Source organism: Oncorhynchus tshawytscha, linkage group LG11 (genome assembly GCF_018296145.1).
Source record: "Oncorhynchus tshawytscha isolate Ot180627B linkage group LG11, Otsh_v2.0, whole genome shotgun sequence".
Taxonomy (NCBI): domain Eukaryota; kingdom Metazoa; phylum Chordata; class Actinopteri; order Salmoniformes; family Salmonidae; genus Oncorhynchus; species Oncorhynchus tshawytscha.
Window position 1 is genome coordinate 32,164,018 of NC_056439.1, and position 23,618 is coordinate 32,187,635.

The 23,618-nt window shown below is 43.2% G+C and overlaps 1 protein-coding gene across 2 annotated transcripts; it reads right to left on the reverse strand.

The window, feature by feature from the left end:
- Window positions 1-343: 343 nt before the first annotated feature.
- Window positions 344-21,289, reverse strand: LOC112262311 (solute carrier family 35 member F4-like). 2 transcript variants are annotated; one of them, XM_024437985.2, is made up of 7 exons: window positions 20,956-21,289; window positions 3,893-4,193; window positions 3,123-3,342; window positions 2,865-2,990; window positions 2,575-2,767; window positions 2,408-2,497; window positions 344-1,386 (listed from the first exon to the last, which is right to left on the reverse strand). In XM_024437985.2, the coding sequence occupies exons 1-7, from the start codon at window positions 21,179-21,181 to the stop codon at window positions 1,145-1,147; spliced, it is 1,398 nt and encodes a 465-aa protein (XP_024293753.1). In that variant the 5' UTR covers window positions 21,182-21,289; the 3' UTR covers window positions 344-1,144. The 2 variants fall into 2 exon arrangements, with proteins under 2 accessions (XP_024293753.1, XP_024293754.1); XM_024437986.2 differs by lacking the exon at window positions 20,956-21,289 and adding an exon at window positions 9,653-10,091.
- Between the last annotated feature and the right edge of the window lie 2,329 nt (window positions 21,290-23,618).

Below are 23,618 nucleotides of genomic sequence, written 5' to 3' on the forward strand. Positions count from 1 at the left end.
ATGAATAACTTCATCATTATCAAAGGGATATTCACCCATTTACCTTCTTTTCGAGCAATTGGAAAGCCTCCCTGGTCTTTGTAGTTGAATCTGTGTTTGAAATTCAGTGCTCGACAGAGGGAACTTACAGATAATTGTATGTGTGAGGTACAGAGATTAGGTAGTCTTTAAAAAAATCATGTTAAACACTATTATTGCACAAAGAGTGAGACCATGCAACTTATTTTGTGACTTGTTGAAGCACATTTTTACTCCTGAACTTATTTAGGCTTGCCATAACAAAGGGGTTGAATACTTATTGACTCAAGACATTTCAGCTTTTCATTTTCAATTAATTTGTAAATTAAAAAAAATGTAAAACATAATTCCACTTTGACATTATGGAGTATTGTGTGTAGGCCAGTGACAAAAAACATCTAAATGTAATTATATTCAGGGTGTAACACAAAATATGTTTCTAAAGGAACTGTATTTCCCAACCCATTCCTGTACATAATACTATATATAAGAAGTAAAATGTAAATACTATACTGATACACCTCTGAGTAAATTCAATAAATACATATAAGATTGAGCCAAACTGGCCCATTCAATATTTATATTCACAGAATACAGTCCGTGTAGCAGGTTCAAGGTTGAGCTTATGTGGTCTAGGCTAGTGTTTCCCAACTCCGGTCCTTCAGTGCCCCCAACAGCACATATTTTTGTTGTAGCCTCGGATAAAAACAACTGATTCAATTTGGCAAGTGCTAGATGATTAGATGTGCTTGTCCGGGGCCACAACAAAAATATGTACTGTGGGGGTATTGGAGGACCAAAGTTGAGAAACACTGGTCTAGGGGCATGTGACGGGCAAGACTGGGCGTGGCAAGGAATTCAAGAAAGTAAATAACACTTTCCAACTTTCTGCTCACCAAACTCAGCAGTAAATGTTCTATTTTCACTCCCCACTAGTTCCTGGGGAAAGTGACAGAACTGTGATAGTTTCTCTCAGTCCTAGTTACACATCCTGTTCTCCTGATTTTGGACTTCCTGGTCTGTAAGTCAGCACCAGAGTCATCTCGCCACGCTTCCCAGATGGGACATGTAGAAACGTGTGAGGATGGGGGTTGGTGATGGGACGGGGCAGTGGAGGATCATGGGATCATGCCATAGGGATTGAGACTGTGCCATTGGCTCGGCTGCGGCTGCGCGTGTGGATGCTGGACTCGGTCAGCTCCTCGCCATGCTCCTCAGACTTCTTGTCTGCGAAGGCGGCGAGGAAGCGCAGAGTGACGGAGTCCCACTCCTCAGGAAGCAGCAGCAGCAGGAAGCCCAGGCAGATGATGCAGGTGGCAGCCAGACGCACCACACTGAAGATAACCTCATGTTTCAACACATCTACCGCTACGGATGGGAGGGAGAGGAGGGGAGAGAGTGAGGAAAGGAGGGGAAGGAGGTAGGAGGGACAGAGAGAGAGATGTTTTGATTAATTAAGTAGAAGTGAGATATAAGAAGAGAGAGCGAGAGGAAGATGTTCTGATTAATTACATAAAGTAACAGAAACCACAGGACACAGGTGGGGGGACAAACTGAACTGCAGGGGGAGATAAAAGTAGCTAACAATGTGGCTTACAATCAGCACAAGATTGCAAACGTTTCCTCTCTGCTCTATTGGCCTACAGTCTTAGAAAAAAATGTGCTATCTAGAACCAAAAAGGGTTCTTCAGCTGTCCCTGTAGAATCAGTTGTAGATAGAACTATTTTGGGTTCCATGTAGAACCCTTTCCACAGAGGGTTCTAAATGGAACCCAAAAGAGTTCTACCTGAAACCAAAAAGGGTTCTACCTGGAACAAAAAAGGGTTCTCCTATGGGGACAGCCACAGAAACCTTTTTTCTAAGAGTGTAGACCCCTGCCCCGCATAGCTGTCGTAACCCACTGACCTTCATACAGGCCTCTGTGGTTGAGGAAAATAACTAGTCTGCAGGCATTTATTGTTGCCTTAGAAACCTAATCCACCTTAGTGAGGGATAGTTGCTGCGTCTGTGTGAAGGCACATTGATGATTGGGTTTCCGAGGTGAGAGAGTCAGACTTGCTGTGTAATCTGTTTGCTGTGGGGGCCTAAAGTGCTGACCTCTGGATACAATACCTCTGCATGCACTAGAATAAATAGGCCTAAACACAGATATCAGAGATGATACAGACATTGAACATTTGCACATTATAAAGATGAAGAAAAGAGCCAGTCTGTTTATTAACAAAAGTCAATGTCAGTTTAAACTTTACTTCACCCACACACGGATGCACGTACACACGCACACACACACACACACACACACACACACACACACACACACACACACACACACACACACACACACACACACACACACACACACACACACGCACACACACAGACACATACCTGCATTGCCGGGCACACTGAGCAGTGTCCCTATAGAGATGAGGATGGGGTAGGTAAGCACCACACCAACATTAACCAGGATATTGAACACTGGAAGAGAAATGATAATGTTAACCAAAATATCTTTCCTGTACGCGTGTGTGTGTCCCATAGTTGTGTCCACTCACCCAGCCAGAGCCCAGCCAGGCCACACAGGTATCCCCAGGGCAGTGAGGACAGAGAGCCCCAGTGCTCCACTTTGGTGAAGTAGAGGATGAGGGGGATGAAGGAGATGAAGATGAGATTGAAGACACCCATGGTGGAGAGGAAGTGAGCCACCTCACCCAGGCTGGCACTGCCCAGGAACATCTTAAACAGCACCTGCAGCAGGGGAAACAATGTCCAGGTATGTTATACTGATGGCACTTTTTGTAAAACTAAGTATTTCAGTAAACAGACACATGCTTATTAAACAAACCTTGTAGAGAGCCGATGTGGAGGCAGAGCCCACAGCCAAGGCCACACCTATAATGGAGTCCCCATGGAAACCATCTGCGTATGCCATCATGACAATGCCTGTGATGGCCATTATGGCTGCCACAATCTGCAGGTAGGGATGAGGGAAGTAAACCAATCAACCTTAATACTTGTGCCTACTGTCCCACTCCCCTGTATGATTTGTTAGATAGCTGTGTGACCAAGCCCAAGGAAGTAATAGTAGTGGTAGAGTACTGACCCGTACACCCATGAAGCGGTCCTTCAGGACGATCCACGACAGCAGGAAGACGAAGGCCTTGTGGCAGCAGTAGAGGGCTGAGACGTCAGTGGCGGTCAGCTTCCTCAGGGCCAGCAGGTACAGGTAGTTAGTCAGGGTCCACAGGATGGAGAAGGGGGCTGTCCTCTTCAGGAACAGCTTGAGTGTCATCCCATCTTCCCCGAAAAGCCTGCTGCATTCTCTGACGAATAGAATTACAGAAAGGAAATGAGGGATAAAGGAATGGGAGAGGCTATTTACTTCTCAAAATGGTTGTTTTTGGTAAGAGCACTTATCAAAGGGATTAGTTCTAGGTCTATTCCCATGAGGAAATGTAAGAGTCGGAATCCAAAAACATTGGATGGAAGTCAAAACTGTTCGGGTAAATTTGATAATTTTTGTTTGTTTTTCCGGCTGAGAGGCAACGCTTCATTGAAATATGCAGACATCACCATTACTACAATGGCCATTTCTCCTGGTTGCAGTCAATATTCCCATTCACACGCCTGAGTGCCAATGGTAATTAGAGGAGGGATGTGTCATATAAACAGCGTCTCACTGAGCACTGGAGGAGATTAAAGCCACTGAATACTGAACAAACAGCATCGTACAAATCTGATAACTACTGTAGCTCCGGTAAACACTTCCGGGTGTCACCACTGATTCAATACACTCCATATAGTCTATGGAGCATATGGCTTCTCAAAGAGAAATACATGTATTATCCCTTCCCCGCTGTCATAAGAAATCACCTGAATTTCTGTATAGGCGTTTGCTTGTCCCGGGTGGTGACCACATGGCCTCCGTAGTAGAGAGGGAAGAGGAGGATGTTCCAGTTGGTGCTGAACCAGGAGACGAAGAAGGGGCAGGAGAAGGACTTGAAGGTGAGCTGGACCAGCTGAGTGGTGCCCACCCAGGAGGAGGACACACATAGGACCAATAGGAGGCCCCCCAGCACCTTCAGTACTGTGTTAGCACACGTCTGGTACGATGTCCCCTCTCCACTGGCCTCGCTGCCTGGGGTGTCTGCACGAGACTCAGAACCCTCCTCTCCTGTGGGGGGAAAGCACATTCTGTTGAACTATGTAGGGAATAGGGTTACACCTATGGGCGTAGGTGTGTCTGAAGAGTAAACACTTCAGCACCACGGACAGTGGAACTGGCTTCAGTACAACGGACAGTGGAACTGGCTTCAGCACCAACAACAGTTGAATGGCTTTAGAACCATGGACAGTTTGTGGTTGTTGATGACAGTACACAACTAGTACATGTGTACCACTTGAGTAGCCATTGGCATGAGAGATTAATGACATGCAATTGTGTAATTCAGTTGTGGCTGACCCTCTTTCCATCAACAGACAATCAATTTGAATGTTCAGTTTTCACAATAAAACACTTAGCACTTCAGAATACAGGTGATGTGGGATAGTTTTCATAAATACATTTAAAGTGGATTGTTCCATTGTTCTCAATGGGTCCATGCTCCATTCTTTGACACTATCCTGGCTGCCTCGCTGAGGTAAGTAAGCAAGAATTGATCATTCATCCTTAGTGAGCAGTAAATCACCCAGATTGAATAACCTTAGCATAGTGGTTGCTGGTTGCCGATGTCAGAAATAGCACCATGAAGTCATGTGGATACAGTCCTAACATAGTCATGTAGTCATATGCGTACAGAAACCTGATGCCCCAAAACAACTATCCACAATATGTATGTGTCAGCCCAATCACGTGACATCCATCCACCTCTCTAAAGAAACTACAGGATTACAAGAGGTCTGACTATTGAGGAATGAGACTTTTCAAAAACACCTTTACAGCACTGAGCAAGATCTTCCACTAGGACTTTCCCTTGTGGACATAGCAGGGCAACTACGGCAGACTGCTGACATCTTTACAACCGCAAGAAAACATTGTTAAAAGGTTAGCAGACTGGCCTTTTTGTTTTTGCTTGCGACTGTAAAGAGAATAGATTAGCAAAGCTCTGAGTGTGCATTTATGTGTTCAGTGGCTTCAGTGCAGACTGAGTGGTTTTTGGACTGGTGCAGTGTGTGCAGGGAGACTGGGAGCAAGGAGAACCCTAAAACTAACTGTGAGCACACACATCACACCCACTACAACAGACAACCAGGAATTGAGAACAGAAATGTAAGGAATTATATTGAATGCCTTAATGGATTGTGGGACTGAATGCCTTATGGGTCATTGCTTACTTGCTGTAGTGTGTGTGTGTGTGTCACTGAGATGATGTGAGGGTGTTTCCGGAGAGAGCTAGGATCCGTTATATAACCCTCCAGAGCATGATCAATTTACACCAGGGCAGGAATAAAATATGACATGTGCTGGGTGTTTGCTGCTCGCTTTCAGCTTGCTGGTTCAGCACTATGGGCTCAGCCCAGCCATTTCCACCATGGCTATAGACATTACATTACAATAGAGCAGGAAGCAGCAGCCTCTCTCGCTCTCTGAGGAGGAGCATTATCAGTGCTCAAAGCAATATGAGTACAATCAGTGCCTCAAAGTTATCCAATAAACCCCCTAACGTGCACCACTAGGTATCGACCCCCTGCTCCCAGAGAGAAAACAAACTGTTGGTTCAGAGCAGTCCCCACCCCCCAAAAAGAAAAATCTAATCAAAACTATAAAAGTGGCACTAAGATTCATACCTTGACTCTTCCCCCTAGGTTCTCTAAAACAGAAAGCAGAGTGTAATGTAATATGTATGAGATGGAACTCTTTCAAATCCATTTGATTGAAAGAGAACAAGGGTAACATTAATTGCTGGTTTAAAATGTCATAGATGCTTAAGAGTGTGTGTGCTGGGTTCTGTAAAACTTGAACGCCTTAGAAGTAAGAGAAAAGACTTCAGCAGCACATCCAGAATGATAATATCCTTGATACCCAAGACACTTCATGCTCTCTGACCCAAACTTATAATAATGCTGCTATTCAGTACCCACGCTAAGGTGTTGGCAGAAACTTCATGATGACAAACCTAACAGTAACAGCACAGAAAAAAGCATTCATACACCTACAGTTCCTACATAATATTAGGTGAGCATTGCATCTCTCCGAAAAGTGCCTTTCCATAGGAAGGAAAAGATAACGCTGGCCAAACACACAATATGAAGACAGACAGTGCATGAGAATCAGTTCCACACATTATGAAGACAGACAGTGCATGAGAATCAGTTCCACACATTATGAAGACAGACAGTGCATGATAATCAGTTCCACACATTATGAAGACAGACAGTGCATGATAATCAGTTCCATACATTATGAAGACAGACAGTGCATGAGAATCAGTTCCACACATTATGAAGACAGACAGTGCATGATAATCAGTTCCACACATTATGAAGACAGACAGTGCATGAGAATCAGTTCCACACATTATGAAGACAGACAGTGCATGATAATCAGTTCCACACATTATGAAGACAGACAGTGCATGATAATCAGTTCCACACATTATGAAGACAGACAGTGCATGAGAATCAGTTCCACACATTATGAAGACAGACAGTGCATGATAATCAGTTCCACACATTATGAAGACAGACAGTGCATGAGAATCAGTTCCACACATTATGAAGACAGACAGTGCATGATAATCAGTTCCACACAATATGAAGACAGACAGTGCATGAGAATCAGTTCCACACATTATGAAGACAGACAGTGCATGATAATCAGTTCCACACAATATGAAGACAGACAGTGCATGAGAATCAGTTCCACACAATATGAAGACAGACAGTGCATGATAATCAGTTCCACACATTATGAAGACAGGCAGTGCATGATAATCAGTTCCACACATTATGAAGACAGACAGTGCATGAGAATCAGTTACACACAATATGAAGACAGACAGTGCATGATAATCAGTTCCACACATTATGAAGACAGACAGTGCATGATAATCAGTTCCACACAATATGAAGACAGACAGTGCATGAGAATCAGTTCCACACATTATGAAGACAGACAGTGCATGATAATCAGTTCCACACATTATGAAGACAGACAGTGCATGATAATCAGTTCCACACAATATGAAGACAGACAGTGCATGAGAATCAGTTCCACACAATATGAAGACAGACAGTGCATGAGAATCAGTTCCACACATTATGAAGACAGACAGTGCATGATAATCAGTTCCACACATTATGAAGACAGACAGTGCATGATAATCAGTTCCACACATTATGAAGACAGACAGTGCATGATAATCAGTTCCACACAATATGAAGACAGACAGTGCATGAGAATCAGTTCCACACAATATGAAGACAGACAGTGCATGATAATCAGTTCCAGTCTGTTGTTTGACTTATTTATTCAAAAGGATTTTGATAGGGAAACTGTATCTCTGTCACACTGAGGTTACTGTGACAACTTTCACTGGCATTTGGAACTCTGGCAATTTGGCTTGGGATCTAGGCGTACAGTGCAGAGTTTTGTATTGGAAGCAAATGTCATCTCCAATACATCCATGAAATGCAAAACTTTAAAAAAAATAAACTTAAAAAAAATAAATGAGTATGCTTTAAAACTAAAGATTGATGATGTGTTTTATCGCACTTTGTCCCAGATGGGGACAGACAGACAGACCTTAAGTGGAGAAAGGGAGACAATCAAGAATTGCATGGTTTAAAAGCAGAAGTAACATCATAGGATGTAGATATTGTACGTTAAGCTGCATTGTCTTGTCCTCTTCCCATTGACCATTCAAAGACCATGCCCATACTGAGAGGACATAATTCACTGTACAGGACTGTAGTGGGTGCTGGGTGCAGAGAGTGACAAATTGTAGGCTTGTTAGCATCCTGTTTCCCCAGGCAAAAGCACCACGCTCTGATCCATTGCCAGGATGTGGATATTAAAACAAAACTATCATTCCACATTCCACCTCATTAATACTGAATTATTCGCTACATTTGAGCTCCTGTAACAAACTGCAATATTTCCTGCTGATGGTGCTATAAAACGTTAGACTACAATACAGTATGTGACAGCAAATAATAGCATAACAAAAACGAAGGTATCTCACACACTGTAGTTCGGACATCTGAGAGCATCATATGGCTGAGGTCTTGCAAAGGACAGGAATATCTCTAAGCACTGCTGCTTAGTAGGCCTTTACCTAGTAGCTACCTATATACAGCTAGTTACCTGTACTGTATTAAGCCCCAAGCTATGATTTGAGTTGACTCATAAGAAAAGGTGTGAAATACAAACTCCCATTAAGAGAAGATAGACAGGATATGCTGACAACGTGACGCAGTGCCCCTGCGTGGACCTCACATTCCAATCCATGACAGAGGAAGGGTGGTGGAGACAGTGATGGATAAACCAGTGCTGAATATAATAAATGACTAGTAGTTCACATTAATGTTCCTCCATGGCCTGCAGGGGTATACAGAGGTCAGGCAATGCATCTAGTCCATACCAGGTGAGAATAAAATACATGGTTTAATTGAGGATTAATATTAAGTGTATATTTTGTTCATCTCTGCAAAATAGATAGAAAGACAATGGATATGGACCTTAAAGCCTTAGAGACGGGACGGTGTATGGCTGTGGAGAGAACTGTACCATTTAAAGGACTTGGTACCCATGTCCCTCTCAAAACTAATCACATGCAAGACAAGTAAGTAAGACGGAACAGATGTGAGAACAGCCAAACCATCAGCCTGTTTGCGCATGGAAACATCAGCAGTAAGGCACAAAGTACAACTTGAACACAACTAAACATACACTGTGATCTAAGATTCCCTGTTGATAAATTCTGTATCCCCTCACAAAGAACGGTGAAGAGCAAAGGCATGAACGTTTCTCATAGTCATGTAATACAGTCATTCAAGTGAAAGTATTTAAATAATCATAACAGTTGATTTGTAATATAAGCATTAATCTGACTGTGTATAATCTTGAACAATCACAAGATAATGAAGAACATTTTAGTCTACTTGATAACTATATTTTCAAGCCCTTGTGACATTTCATAGACTTAATGAGGAGCCCAGTATACACTATTCTGTAGAGGGAACATAATGTGCGCTTTACATAATCATAGAAAGCCCAGAGCATAAAATTATACTAAGACTGGACACATCCAAATTTGTTTTAGCTACCTTAACTATCCCCCCCCCCCCTATCTCTTTCTTTCTTAACCTCATATTCTGCCCTTTGGGGTTGATTTTAATGAACAATGTAATGACCACATTACACCAAGGCCTAAAAACAGACATTAATATGGGAAAACAGCAAACCTGCCATAGCTGTTTAGCCATAGGCATTAACAATGCACAAAGATATGGTAATCTCTCCACTCATATCCCTGCTCTTATAGAAGAGTTTTCAATGCTGCCCATCTTAGACACACAGCTACGCACACATACGCAAAACACACAAACGTACACACACGTCCCAGACATGGCGCCTAGGGCCAGACTCCATCCCTACTCCCCCGTCCCCTACCCCCAGTCTGGAGTCTTTACCTTCGGAGATGGGGCAGGTGAGGACCTGGGAGCTGTAGGAGCTGAGAGGAGCCACTCTGGCCGAGTGCTTCTTCATCCTCCACTAGAGGCAGAGCCAACAGTCCCTCCCTGGGATGTGTGTGTGTTGTCTGTCTGCCTGCCTGGACTGCTGCTACACTCAGCAGCTCCTCCTGCAATCCCTCTGCATTCCCAGGCTCCTGGCTCCTCCACAGGCGGCTTGCTATAGCTCTCTATCAGTCTCTTCTATCTAAATGTCTATTGATGTTTATATCTCCTTCTTTATTTATTTCTCCCTCGTTCACAATCAGTTGAGCTAACTCCCTCACTGTCTCTTACTCAGATGCTGTCTCTCTTTCTCTCTGGACAGTGCTGGAGCTCAGTAGAAGTGCTGTGGAGTGGAGACTACTGTTGCACGGTCATGCACTGTCTCCAAGGGAGACTGAGATTCAAGTGTGTGGCACCGCGCAATCACTCCCTTCATCGCTTTCCTTTCGTTCTCCCTCCTCCTCCACTGCATTCCCCTCCTCTTCGTTTGATCCGCAAATCAGCTGCTTTGTTTGGAAGGTAACCAAGCAGCCCCAGCTAATTATGCTGTGTTAGCTGCTGTCCCCTCACTCTCTCTCTCTCTCTCCTCTGCTGGCACTTCTCCCCTACTTCACTACTCATTCAGTCTTATATTATTTATAGTGGCCCTGTCCTGTTGTCTGTGCCATTGCAACACAAATTAATTGAACTGAGACAGGGAAGGGACTTACCTAAGTCCCACACCACCCCTAACTCCCCATTACACCTCACGACATGGAGTCCTAATGCAGTAGGAGCTCACAGAGTCTGGATGAGAAAGAGAATCAAGCCTGGCTGCACATGCTCTCTCTGACACCCACACATCCAGCTCACTTCATGGTGCTCTGTCATGCCAGCAGAAAGGGGGCTGTAGAGAGCATGGACCAGACACATCAAATGTAGAGTTGACATTGGAAGTTTACATACACTTTAGGCAAATACATTTAAACTCGGTTTTTCACAATTCCTGACATTTAATCCTAGTAAAAATTCCCTGTCTCATAGGTCAGTTAGGATCATCACTATATTTTAAGAATGTGAAATAATAGTAGAGAGAGTGATTTATTTCAGCTTTTATTTCTTTCATCACATTCCCAGTGGGTCAGAAGTTTACATACACTCAATTAGTATTTAGTAGCATTGCCTTTAAATTGTTTAACTTGGGCCAAATGTTTTGGGTAGCCTTCCACAAGCGTCCCACAATAAGTTGGGTGAATTTTGGCCCATTCCTCCTGACAGAGCTGGTGTAACTGAGTCAGGTATGTAGGCCTCCTTGCTCGCACACGCTTTTTCAGTTCTGCCCACATATTTTCAAAAGGATGGAGGTCAGGGCTTTGTGATGACCACTCCAATACCTTGACTTTGTTGTCCATAAGCCATTTTGCCACAACTTTGGAAGTATGCTTGGGGTCATTGTCCATTTGGAAGACCCATTTGAGTCCAAGATTTACCTTCCTGACTGATGTCTTGAGATGTTGCGTCAATATATCCACATAATTTTCCTTCCTCATGAAGCCATCTATTTTGTGAAGTGCACCAGCCCCTCCTGCAGCAAAGCACCCCCACAGCATGATGCTGCCACCCCCGCGCTTCACGGTTGGGATGGTGTTCTTCGGCTTGCAAGCCTCTCCCTTTTTCCTCCAAACATAACGATGGTCATTATGGCCAAACAGTTATATTTTTGTTTCATCAGACCAGTGGACATTTCTCCAAAAGGTACGATCTTTGTCCCCAGTTGCCAACCGTAGTCTGGCTTTTTATGGCGGTTTTGGAGCAGTGCCATATCCCTTGCTGAGCGGCCTTTCAGGTTATGTCGATATAGGACTCGTTTTTACTGTGGATATAGATACTTTTGTACCTGTTTTCTCCATCATTTTCACAAGGTCCTTTGCGGTCATTCTTGGATTGATTTGCACTTTTCGCACCAAAATACATTCATCTCTAGGAGCCTGAACACGTCTCCTTCCTGAGCAGTATGACGGCTGCGTGGTCCCATATTGTTTATACTTGCGTACTATTGTTTGTAGAGATGAGTGTGCTACCTTCAGGCGATTGGAAATTGCTCCCAAGGATGAACAAGACTTGTGGAGGCCTAGAATTGTTTTTCTGAGGTCTTGGCTGATTTCTTTTGATTTTCCCATGATGTCAGCAAAGAGGCCCCAGCAGAGGGGTGAGCTCAGGGCATAACCAGCTAGCACATTGTGTCCCTTGGGAACGTAAGTTTTAGGTTTTTATTATGCATGCATAGATGTTCATTTTGTCTATTCAAACAGACCCCATTTCAAAAGAAACAAGCACTCATTAAGATCAGGTGTGGCCAATTAGTGGGTGCTGCCAACACACCTGAACACACTTAACAAGATAGAGGATAGAGAGTTTTCCCGAAAACGGAATGTACATGTTTTCTGAACATGTACATCACATTTAACGTGACTTTAAATAGAACCATGAGCAAACCTGTAGGAAACGTTATCCTTGAAGTACTGAAATTCCCACAGAAGAAAGCTGTTTCTTTAACATTCTCTGAACTATTTGAGAACATTCCCAATGTCAAACCAGTTAGGTAATGTTCCTAGAACATGACTAAAATTGAAAGAAAATGTAACCATGTTTGAACTGTTAGGAGTAATACAAAGAAAATAACGTTTTTTTGTCAAGTTCCTGAAATGTGTTGAAAATGCTCCAAAGCCAAGCAACTATGAAGCACCATTCTCAGAAAGTTGTGGGATGGTTGTATGTAAAATAACCATAGGACAACCACGCTCTCACCAAACTCTAAGAAACGTAGGGGTTCTCAGAACATTATGTGCTAGCTGGCCCATGGGAGTGTGGTCAAGAGTTCTCATCTCACAGTGCCCTCGTTCCCGGTCATCCTGCCTCTGTCTGCGGTTTTCACAATCAAAGGTTCTAATGGGCCTCGGCATCCTGTCAGCCTATACATCAATAGCATACAACAGCATCAAGGCGGTGAGACACAGAGCAGAGGTTCAGCTCCCTGTAATATAATCTTAGTATATCCCCCACCCTGCTTACTCTCACACCAGAAAAATGTATCTCAGGCAAGCCGGGCCAGGGAACATAGCCGTGGGAAGTAGGGGTGCTGAGGGAGATGCAGCACCCCTTGATAAATATATACATACATTTTTTTTTTTCTCTCACAAAAGAAGCACACTGGGCCTTTATTACTCCTGTATGAGTGGACCTAAATACAACAAATTCTATCAGCACCCCCTGCAAGGGAGTGACAGCAGTATTTCACCAGAGATACGAACAACAGTACAGTGAACCTGGGCTGCAGCACCGTCCTATTGGGTAGCCCTGATTACAGTTTACAGGAAACCAGCTGTCACTGCCTTTTTGCAATCATGTGTACTCCAACCTCTCTCTGTCACTATATCGATGTCACTCAGACCCCCCTTCCCACTCTCCTGTCTCTCCTCTCCAATTCTCAGTGAGAATCCTGGCAAAGCTACAGAGCATGGCAGATCACAGTGCTTCACTGTTCCTCAAATTCTGAAAGTGAGTGGGGCAGGGCAAGGCAGTGGAGACTGTCTGGAGAGCTGGCTCTGGCTGCACCTTGTGCTTGTATGGTTCCCTTCCCTGAGGCAGGGGCTAGGAGGGGGGAGGGGGCACTAAACTTAAAAATAGCCCTGCCTAACCACAGTGGAGACAGCAGCTAGACAGGGAGGGAGAAGAAAGGCAGCTAGTCAGCACATTTGGCCCAAGGATGCTAATCACTGAGAGCTTAGGGGATTGAAATAGGGCACGGATATTGACATAGAGCATGGATATTGACAGAGCATGGATAATGACATAGGGCATCGATATTGACATAGGGCACAGATAATGACATAGAGCATGGATATTGTATGGAGACCAAACTCAGGTACATCTAGATCATGAAAGGCTGAAAAGGTTATTATCCCCCTATCCCTCATTCCTAGTGCTGGGATGGGATGCCCATAAGGACTGGGACAAGCCCTCTCACTCTATGTCCCAATGACACACTTCACTGCCGACCTTCACCGACCTTCACTGCCGACCACACTTCACTGCCGACACTCCACCTCACTGCCGACCAACCATATCCCCCTAGCCTCTCATCACAACCCCAGAGACCCCTGATCAGAGTTTACCATAGACAACACAATGCTTGTGTCGCATCTTGGACCAGGGCACAGATTCTAAAATAAACCATGCACTCGTCCATAGCAACGGTGGTGCTCCGGTGTGCTCTGGCCTGAAACACTGACGCAGTCGCCTCATTCAGGCCCTTTGTCATTCAGATTAGCCCGTGTTCCTCTGCCACCGTACAGCCCTTTGCCTTTATGCATCTCTCTGTTAATCAGTACGTCTCAGAGATGAGCAGGAACAGGAAAAAAAGGACAGACAGGTGAGAGAGGACAGACAGGAGAGAGAGGACAGAGAGCCACTGAAATAATGTATTAGTAGGCGGTAGTGAAATAGTTTTCTGACTAACCCATATGATTATTACAAAGGATACATTTTGCATCTATATTTTTCTTAAGCATATTGAATTATTCCAGGGCTATACAAAATGGTGTGAAGTTGTGAAGTTAAGATTGATGATTAAAACCATTGCCCATGGTTATAATCAAAGATGACTCTAGTTTTAAGAGGGAGACATCTAGTGGGCATTAGGGAGAGTGGCAGAGTAGGAGTATCAGTTGAGAACATTACCAACATTTTTGTGTATGATGTTAGCGTCTACTGTGTATAAATATAACTCTGGTCATCTAGAGCAACATATGCCATACATATACCCATGTTATGTGCATTCAGTGGTTACTCTAGGAGGCTGTGCAAGTCACTCTGCATGAGAACCATTGACATAGAACCATTTACCTAATTTCTACCAGCATGTTAAATGTGCAACCAGAGGGGGGAAAAAAACTCTAGACCAGCTTTACTCCACACACAGAGACACATACAAAGCTCTCCCTCACCCTCCATTTGGCAAATCTGATCATAATTGTATCCTCCTGATTACTGCTTACAAGCAAAAATTAAAGCAGGATGCACCAGTGACTCAGTCTATAAAAAGTGGTCAGATGAAGCAGATGCTAAACTACAGGATTATTTGCCAGCACAGACTGGAATATGTTCCGGGATTCTTCCGATGGCATTGAGGAGTACACCACATCAGTCACTGGCTTCATTAATGAGTGCATCAATGACATAGTCCCCACAGTGACAGTATGTACAGACCCCAACCAGAAGCCATCGATTACAGGCAACATCCACACTTAGCTAAAGGGTAGAGCTGCCACCTTCCCGGAAGCTTATAAGAAATCCTGCTATTCCCTCTGATTAACCATCAAACAGGCAAAGCATCAATACAGGACTAAGATTGAATCGTACTATACCGGCTCCGACGCTCGTCTTATGTGGCAGGGCTTGCAAACTATGACAGACTACAAAGGGAAGCACAGCTGTGAGCTGCCCAGTGACACGAGCCTACCAGACAAGCTAAATTACTTGTATTCTCACTTCGAGGTGGTAAGGGGCACCTCAACACAGGGGCACCTCAGGGGTGTGTGCTCAGTCACCTCCTGTACTCCCTGTTCACTCATGACTGCATGGCCAGGCATCATTAAGTTTGCTGATGACACAACAGTGGTAGGCCTGATCAATGACAACGATGAGACAGCCTATAGGGAGGGGGTCAGAGACCTGGCTGTGTGGTGCCAGGACAACAACTTCTACCTCAACGTGATCAAGAGAAAGGAGATTAGTGTGGACTACAGGAAAAGGAGGACCGAGCACACCCCCATTCTCATCGACGGGGCTGCTGTGGAGCAGGTTGAGAGCTTCAAGTTCCTTGGTGTCTACATCTCCAACAAACTAACATGGTCCAAGCACACTTTTATTTATTTATTTATTTTGCTCCTTTGCACCCCATTATTTTTATTTCTACTTTGCACATTCTTCCACTGCAAATCTACCATTCCAGTGTTTTACTTGCTATATTGTATTTACTTTGCCACCATGGCCTTTTTTTGCCTTTACCTCCCTTATCTACCTCATTTGCTCACATCGTATATAGACTTGTTTATACTGTGTTATTGACTGTATGTTTGTTTTACTCCATGTGTAACTCTGTGTCGTTGTATGTGTCGAACTGCTTTGCTTTATCTTGGCCAGGTCGCAATTGTAAATGAGAACTTGTTCTCAACTTGCCTACCTGGTTAAATAAAGGTGAAATAAACACCAAGACAGTCGTGAAGAGGGCACAACAAAACCTATTCCCCCTCAGGAGACTGAAAAGATTTGGCATGGGTCCTCAGATCCCCCAAATGTTCTACAGATGTACCATCGAGAACATTCTGACTGGTTGCATCACTGCCTAGTACGGCAACTGCTTGGCCTCCGACCGCAAGGCACTACAGAGGGTAGTGCGTACGGCCCAGTACATCACTGGGGTCAAGCTTCCTGCCATCCAGGACCTCTTTACCAGGTGGTGTCAGAGGAAGGCCCTAAAAATTGTCAAAAAGACTCCAGCCAACCCAGTCATAGACTGTTGTCTCTGCTACCGCATGGCAAGCGGTATTGGAGAGCAAAGTCTAGGTCCAAAGGCTTCTAAACAGCTTCTACCCCCAAGTCATAAGACTCCAGAACATCTAATCAAATGGCTACCGAGACTATTTGCAATGCCCCCCCCTATTCTCTGTTTATCATCTATGCATACTCACTTTAAGTGTACCTACATGTACATATTACCTCCATGACCTCGATTAACCAGTGGTCAGAGACCTGGTCACATTGACTCTGTACTGGTACCCCCTGTATAAGCCTCGCTACTGTTATTTTACTGCTGCTTTTTCATTATTTATTACTTTTATTTATATTTTTTTACTTAACATGTATATTTCTTAAAACGGCATTGTTGGTTAGGGCTTGTAAGTAAGCATTTCACTGTAAGGTGAATTCGGCGCATGTTGTATTCGGCGCATGTTACAAATAAAATGTGATTTGACTAGATTTTTGATATAATGGATTTCCGCATGGGGGTGATTTAAGGAGCTATCCATGTTGTCTTATACATGCTGGTAGTAATTAGGCTCAGTAGACCTCCAGTCACGGCTCCCCTTTTACCTGTTATCATTCCTTTGGAGGACAGAAGAAGACTTCATACTGAGGTTTAGATAGCCTAATAGACCACAAGAGGGCACTAGGAGACCAATGATGTATATAAACCCTGGATCGCTATGTATTGGCCAATGAGTGGCTTTGACACTACCAGTCAGCCTATAGTTTCACTCCTCAGAAGAAGCAGTCCTCCATAGGAATGAATGTAAGGCTTTTAGTATTTCAATTAAATGGGACAAAATGACATGTATTTAAATATTTTGCCCTCAGAACAGCCTCAATTCGTTGAGAGCATGGACTCTACAAGGTGTTGAAAGCGTTCCACAGGGATTCCAATGCTTCCCACAGTTGTGTCAAGTTGTCTGGATGTCCTTTGGGTGGCGGACCATTCTTGATACACATGGGAAACTGTTGAGAGTTAAAAACCCAGCAGTGTTGCAGTTCTTAACACAAACCGGTGAGCCTGGCACCTACTACCATACCCCGTTCAAAGGCACTTAAATGTTTTGTCTTCCCCATTCACCCTTTGAATGGCACACATACATAATCCATTTCTCAATTGTCTCAAGGCTTAAAAATGATTATTTAACCTGTCTCCTCCCCTTCATTTACATTGGTTGAAGTGGATTTAACAAGGGACATCAATAAGGGATCATAGCTTTCACCTGGATTCACCTGGTCAGTCTATGTCATGGAAAGAGCAGTGTTTATAATGTTTTGTACACTCAGGTGTATATAAATCTCTCTCTGTTGGAGGGACTGGCTGTACTGAACAGGTACTATGCTGCTGTTTGGAGTGAGCTAAGGAACAGGCTGGCCAGCGGTGATAAGGGCAACACACGGTAACCACCACCTCTAACAGTTAACCCATTAGTGGAGTAGAGATCTAGTCTTAACAGATGGTTGCAGGTGCACATTCAGGGTGGTAAATAGCTGTGCATTTCTAACCATCAGTTGAATATTCTGTGCCATACTGTTGCTAAAGTCTCAACAACACTGAGAATGAGGTCAAACTCACTTTCAAGAATATTCTGTGTATGCCGAGTTACCTTTAATTACCTACCCTAAGCACCTAGATTCTTGTGTGATGTTAATTTGCCTCTCGTGTTTGTGTGTTTGCTACTTTGGCAAACACACAGGAGTCCTTAACCTATTTTGAATAAATATTTCCCCTATTACTTTGTACAGGTTTTTACCCATTCTCAAAAGAGCTAAGGGCTAACAGTGCTCTCTATGGTGGTTCAAGAGAAAGCCCACATCCAATTAGACACTAGTTAAAAATAGCACGCCGAAAGAGTGAGGCTTCAGTGGGAAAGTGATTGCAGACATAGGCCTACATGCCTGAGTGAAATCTTAAATGATTCAATTAAAACATGAATGTGATTGTTTGTGTGTCTGGGGAGACTTTTAGAGCCATAGGTATCATAGTGTGCCTTGTCATACTAGTTTCCAAGGAGAGTTCTTATTCTAATGTCAATGTTAATGTGAGCTGCCTGCCTGGCTCGGTGCTGAGTGGCGTTGCCAGGGCCTGTCATTTCACTTCCTCTCGCCTCTGCCAGTCTGCCCAGTGGTGTGCCAGCCCAGCCAGTTCCTCTGGACCACTGAACATGACATCTCAGCACTTCACAGGCACGATACTGTACACCACAAATTATAATAAATTAAACTAATGTTTGTTCAAGGGACACTGATCTGCAACTTGGCTGAGCAGGGCCTATGAGGAGTCCCCAGAATTGATCCGAGGACTGGTGCTGGGGTAAGAGACGGGGAGATATATTTTGTACAATTTCAAAGCAACACTTCAACTTGAGTCAGTTTTGCCATTTCAAAGTTATTTTATCACTTAATGTGAGCAAAACATTTACATTTTGTCACATCACTACCTAACAAGTTATCACAAACACTGTGTGAACTTTATTCAAGACCCTCTCTGAAAATGTAGTCCATGATCCTCCTTGGAGGCATATTTTAACTCACTGCAGATGGCAAAAATAGCAAAACGCCAACAGAAAATGGCAAAAAATAGAATTACCCAATGGCGTTGGCAAGATCAAACTAATGTTCTAGATCTGTGCTATTTTTGCTTCAACCCAACAGCAGTCTTCTTTTAAATTATATGCAACATTTCAAGAGACATTTAATTCTAATTTTAAAATCTAAACAAAAACCAACTCACAAATAAGTGTCAGGCAATCCTCAGACATCAACTTCGTAGTGTGGAAATATATATAAAACATGGGAAAATCTAATTTTTTGACTGCATTGAGCCTTTAACACTATGAAAGAAAATAATAGCAATTCAGACATTCTCTTGCTCTGCTGAAAGTGATTTCCCCTTTTGCCTGGAAACCTGATTCATGATGCACTAGAACATTTCTCTATAATCACTTTGTGACATATGCTGATGTAAAAATGGCTTTATAGATACATTTGATTGAATTTGGTTGATGCACTAAAGCCTGGTGAAGACTTGTTATTCACCCAGAGTGATAATGTGTGTGACTGACTTCCATTGTTCTTTAGGTGTGAGTAACTTTGCAAGTAATTCATTTAGATGAGCTTTTATATAAAAGCTTGGAAATGCTACGAAGCTTGTCCGTGACAAGTCAAATTCAATTCAGTAAGGATATTTCAGTTCAGCTAGGGTATTTCTGAGTATGAATCACAACAGGCTCATGGACACTGAATCAGTGATAGTCTTCCTTACATTTGCCCCACATATTGTATAGTAAAATGAACGGCACAATTATAGCCTACAGGATTTCTGACCAGTATAGCATCTTACAGAATACTGGCCTTGATCTCATTAGATTTAGTTTTGTATATTAAATACATAATTTTCACTATAAACCAGTCAAATGCTCTGCTATGTTTCTTCTATACAGTACATTTTGATTTGATTTTGATTTGATAGTTATTGCTTAAATAGAGTTCCCCGTGAACAATCAATCTCATTTCATCTCAACCCATGATTTCACCACAGCCATCATACATTTATTGCAAATCAAAATAAATCCAATCAATGGTAGCCCAGGCAGATCGCATTGCATTGTGGCAAGCAGCCCAATGATTATTATATCCAATGTATGCTGCAATGCATGTACAATGCACAGTGGTGGGATTTATTTTTGATCATTGTGTCAAAAATAAAAAGTCCTGCAGAATCAGAGTAATAGAAGCATGGGAGAGTTGCATGTGAGGAGGGTATTTGTCTACTGTAAAATATTGATTATTTTAATAGCTGCAAAACTATTAACATGACCAGCAACAAACAATTAAATATGCATCTAACATCTAATAGAGTGTATGTTGTCTCCTCCTCATTAGGATAGTTACATGATCATAAAAACACTACAGTTCAAATGATTTACAGTCATGGTAACAGGAACAATGGTTTGCATATATGTCATTTGCATAGATGTCATGTCACATTATGGTATTGCATCTGTCTGTCTGACTGCCTGCTTGTCTATCTGTGCCTGTCTGTCTGTGCCTGTCTGTCTGTGCCTGTCTGTCTGTGCCTGTCCGTCTGGATGTCTACTGCTGTTCATTGTTTGTGTCTCAGACCAAAAGTCAATAAGGATGTGAAGAGGAACCTATTACTTCATCTCCATAGCGGCAGCTGTTTCAGGCACATGTCACCTTAGAATGTGGTTCCATTAGGGCTCATTCCACAAACAAATTGAATTGTAGGCTATACAGCACCAATTCCTCTAGCTCTCAGGTAGAGAATATATATTTTTTTAAATTAAAAAGCCCTCTTCTTCATTACACAATAATCAGTGATTGACAGAATTGGTTGAAAAACCCAGTAGATATCAGTCGAATAAACAATAGAAAATCACATGCCCCAACAATCACTATATTTTGTGAGTGAATATCATGTTTAAGCCTATTCCTGCAACACCGTATAAATGGTTAACATTCATTTCATATGGGAGAGCAAAGCTCCCCCTCTGTAATATGCTGGTCACATACAATATAGGCTACTACCCGTGCCATTGTCTCTACCTGGATGACGAGGAGCAATAGTGTGAAATTGACAAAGGCCTTCCGTTTTACGCTTACGTTCAGTTGACTTCTACTTTATTAGTTGACTTATTTGACTGTTTTCTATTTTCATGACTTACTTCTGTGACTGGAGTAGCCCGGATAATAGCCATAATAACCAGTGATCCGCAAAATTCTATCCTCAATGTCTTGCACACCGTTGGCGGTCACTTTGGAGGTGGCGTCCGTGTCCCCATAGAGAAGGTGGGTTTCACCCGCTTTGCCTGATAGGTGCGCGTTCAAAGGTTCCAGCCGAAAGCAGGGCTGGTCTCCTCCACCTTCAGCACCCTCGGTACTGATCATCATAAATCCAAACGCGCAGTCAGAAGGGAATGTTTCGTGTGTTCCGCGCTCACCATGCGAAATATAGTATCAAAGGCATCAACTAACAGCTATGGAATGGCATTCACATTGCACCACACTGTTCGCAAGGCGCGGAGGTTATTGAATTTGGGGAGCGTGACAGACATCGTATACCAGGGGGCGTGTCACTATCGCATCTAAATTCAGTTTTAGTAGTCTCGGGCCCAATTACTAATGGACCTAAACCTTAAACTTGGGGCCTATGCACTTGTGGAGATCTGAGAGGGTATGACAGGTGCAATCAGGGGTGTCATGCACCTATTATTTTAGAGGGGGCACGAAGTACATGCGGATGGAGGGGAAACAGCTTTTTCCTGCAATCAAGAGCCATATAATCATAATGCCTAATTCTATGTATCTAAGCGTACCTCTTTACCTGTTCAATTGTCATTATAATTAATGATGCACAATGATTCTTTAAAGGGCAGTGCAGTCAAAAACATGATTTTCTTTTATGTATACTTCCACACTATGAGGTTGGAATAATATTGTGAAAATTATAATGCACTATTACTGTAAGAGCTGTTTGAAAAGACTGCCTGAAATTTCAGCTTGTTTGGCTGGGTGAGGTTTTTGGACCACCTGGTGACATCACCAGGCAGTATAATGCACAATGATTCTTAGACCAATAACGAAGAACGTTTGCCTTTCTCTCTGCCAACAGGAGCTAGTTTTCAGGTTACAGATCCTTCCATTAGGCTCCTTCAATTGGTCCCCTCTCTCATACCACTTCCAGACAGTCCTAGGAAATTTCTTGTTTTTAGAAATGGCATTTTTCTTAGAAGTAATTTGTTTATTTTTGACCATTTGAATTGAAAACAATCACAGTAAGGTACTGAATTGTTACCCAGAAATTATTTGATATTGAGATGAAAACAGCTGCATTGGACCTTTAAGAACATTTATGCCTTAAAGGCCTGATTCCTGATTCCTCTCATGCCGTCCCTGGAAGGGGTGCGTCACCTGAGTGGGTTGATTCACTGATGTGGTCATCCTGTCTGGGTTGGCGCCCCCCCTTGGGTTGAGCCATGGCGGAGATCTTTGTGGGCTATACTCGGCCCTGTCTCAGGATGGTAAGTTGGTGGTTGAAGATATCCCTCTAGTGGTGTGGGGGCTGTGCTTTGGCAAAGTGGGTGGGGTTATATCCTTCCTGTTTGGCCCTGTCCGGGGGTGTCCTCGGATGGGTCCACAGTGTCTCCTGACCCCTCCTGTCTCAGCCTCCAGTATTTATGCTGCAGTAGTTTATGTGTCGGGGCTAGGGTCAGTTTGTTATATCTGGAGTACTTCTCCTGTCCTATTCGGTGTCCTGTGTGAATCTAAGTGTGCGTTCTCTAATTCTCTCCTTCTCTCGGAGGAGGACCTGAGCCCTAGGACCATGCCCCAGGATTACCTGACATGATGACTACTTGCTGTCCCCAGTCCACCTGGCCGTGCTGCTGCTCCAGTTTCAACTGTTCTGCCTTCTTATTATTCGAACATGCTGATCATTTATGAACATTTGAACATCTTGGCCATGTTCTGTTATAATCTCCACCCGGCACAGCCAGAAGAGGACTGGCCACCCCACATATGCTCTCTCTAATTCTCTCTTTTTTTTTCTCTCTCGGAGGACCTGAGCCCTAGGACCATGCCCCAGGATTACCTGACATGATGACTACTTGCTGTCCCCAGTCCATCTGACTGTGCTGCTGCTCCAGTTTCAACTGTTCTGCCTTATTATTATACGACCATGCTGGTCATTTATGAACATTTGAACATCTTGGCCATGTTCTGTTATAATCTCCACCCGGCACAGCCAGAAGAGGACTGGCCACCCCACATAGCCTGGTTCCTCTCTAGGTTTCTTCCTAGGTTTTGGCCTTTCTAGGGAGTTTTTCCTAGCCACCGTGCTTCTACACCTGCATTGCTTGCTGTTTGGGGTTTTAAGCTGGGTTTCTGTACAGCACTTTGAGATATCAGCTGATGTACGAAGGGCTATATAAATAAATTTGATTTGATTGGATTTGATTCCGACTTAGGAATTTACACCTTACCTACGCACTTCTCAGTATTTGGTATTCAGACTTACCTTATTCAGTTGCTTAATGCACTCTGCAGGTGTGGCTACCTTTCCCGCTCTGAATATATTTAATTCAACTGCTGAAAACCCTCCCACATGCTGGCCAACAGATTTTTATTTATTTATTTTTCAGTACATTTATCTTAAGCCATCCCTTTAAAGGTACTTAATTGAAATGATTTGATATTGAGATGGAAATGGCTGCATTGGACCTTTAAGAACTTTTAGGCTTTAGATGTTTAGTACAACTGCCACACTGGTACATATCATAACCCAAGAATTAAAGCATTTTTTGTATTTTCTAAAGCCTAGCAATCTTGC

Bases quoted from the DNA above. Each gene is read 5' to 3' on its own strand.
- LOC112262311 (XM_024437985.2), bottom strand. From the start codon at position 21,181: ATGATGATCAGTACCGAGGGTGCTGAAGGTGGAGGAGACCAGCCCTGC. The intron at 2,498-2,574 runs GTGAGTGGACAC...TTTCTCTTCCAG, and splicing joins CCTGGCTGGGCTCTGGCTGG to TGTTCAATATCCTGGTTAAT. The intron at 1,387-2,407 runs GTATGTGTCTGT...TCCCATCCGTAG, and splicing joins CAGTGTGCCCGGCAATGCAG to CGGTAGATGTGTTGAAACAT.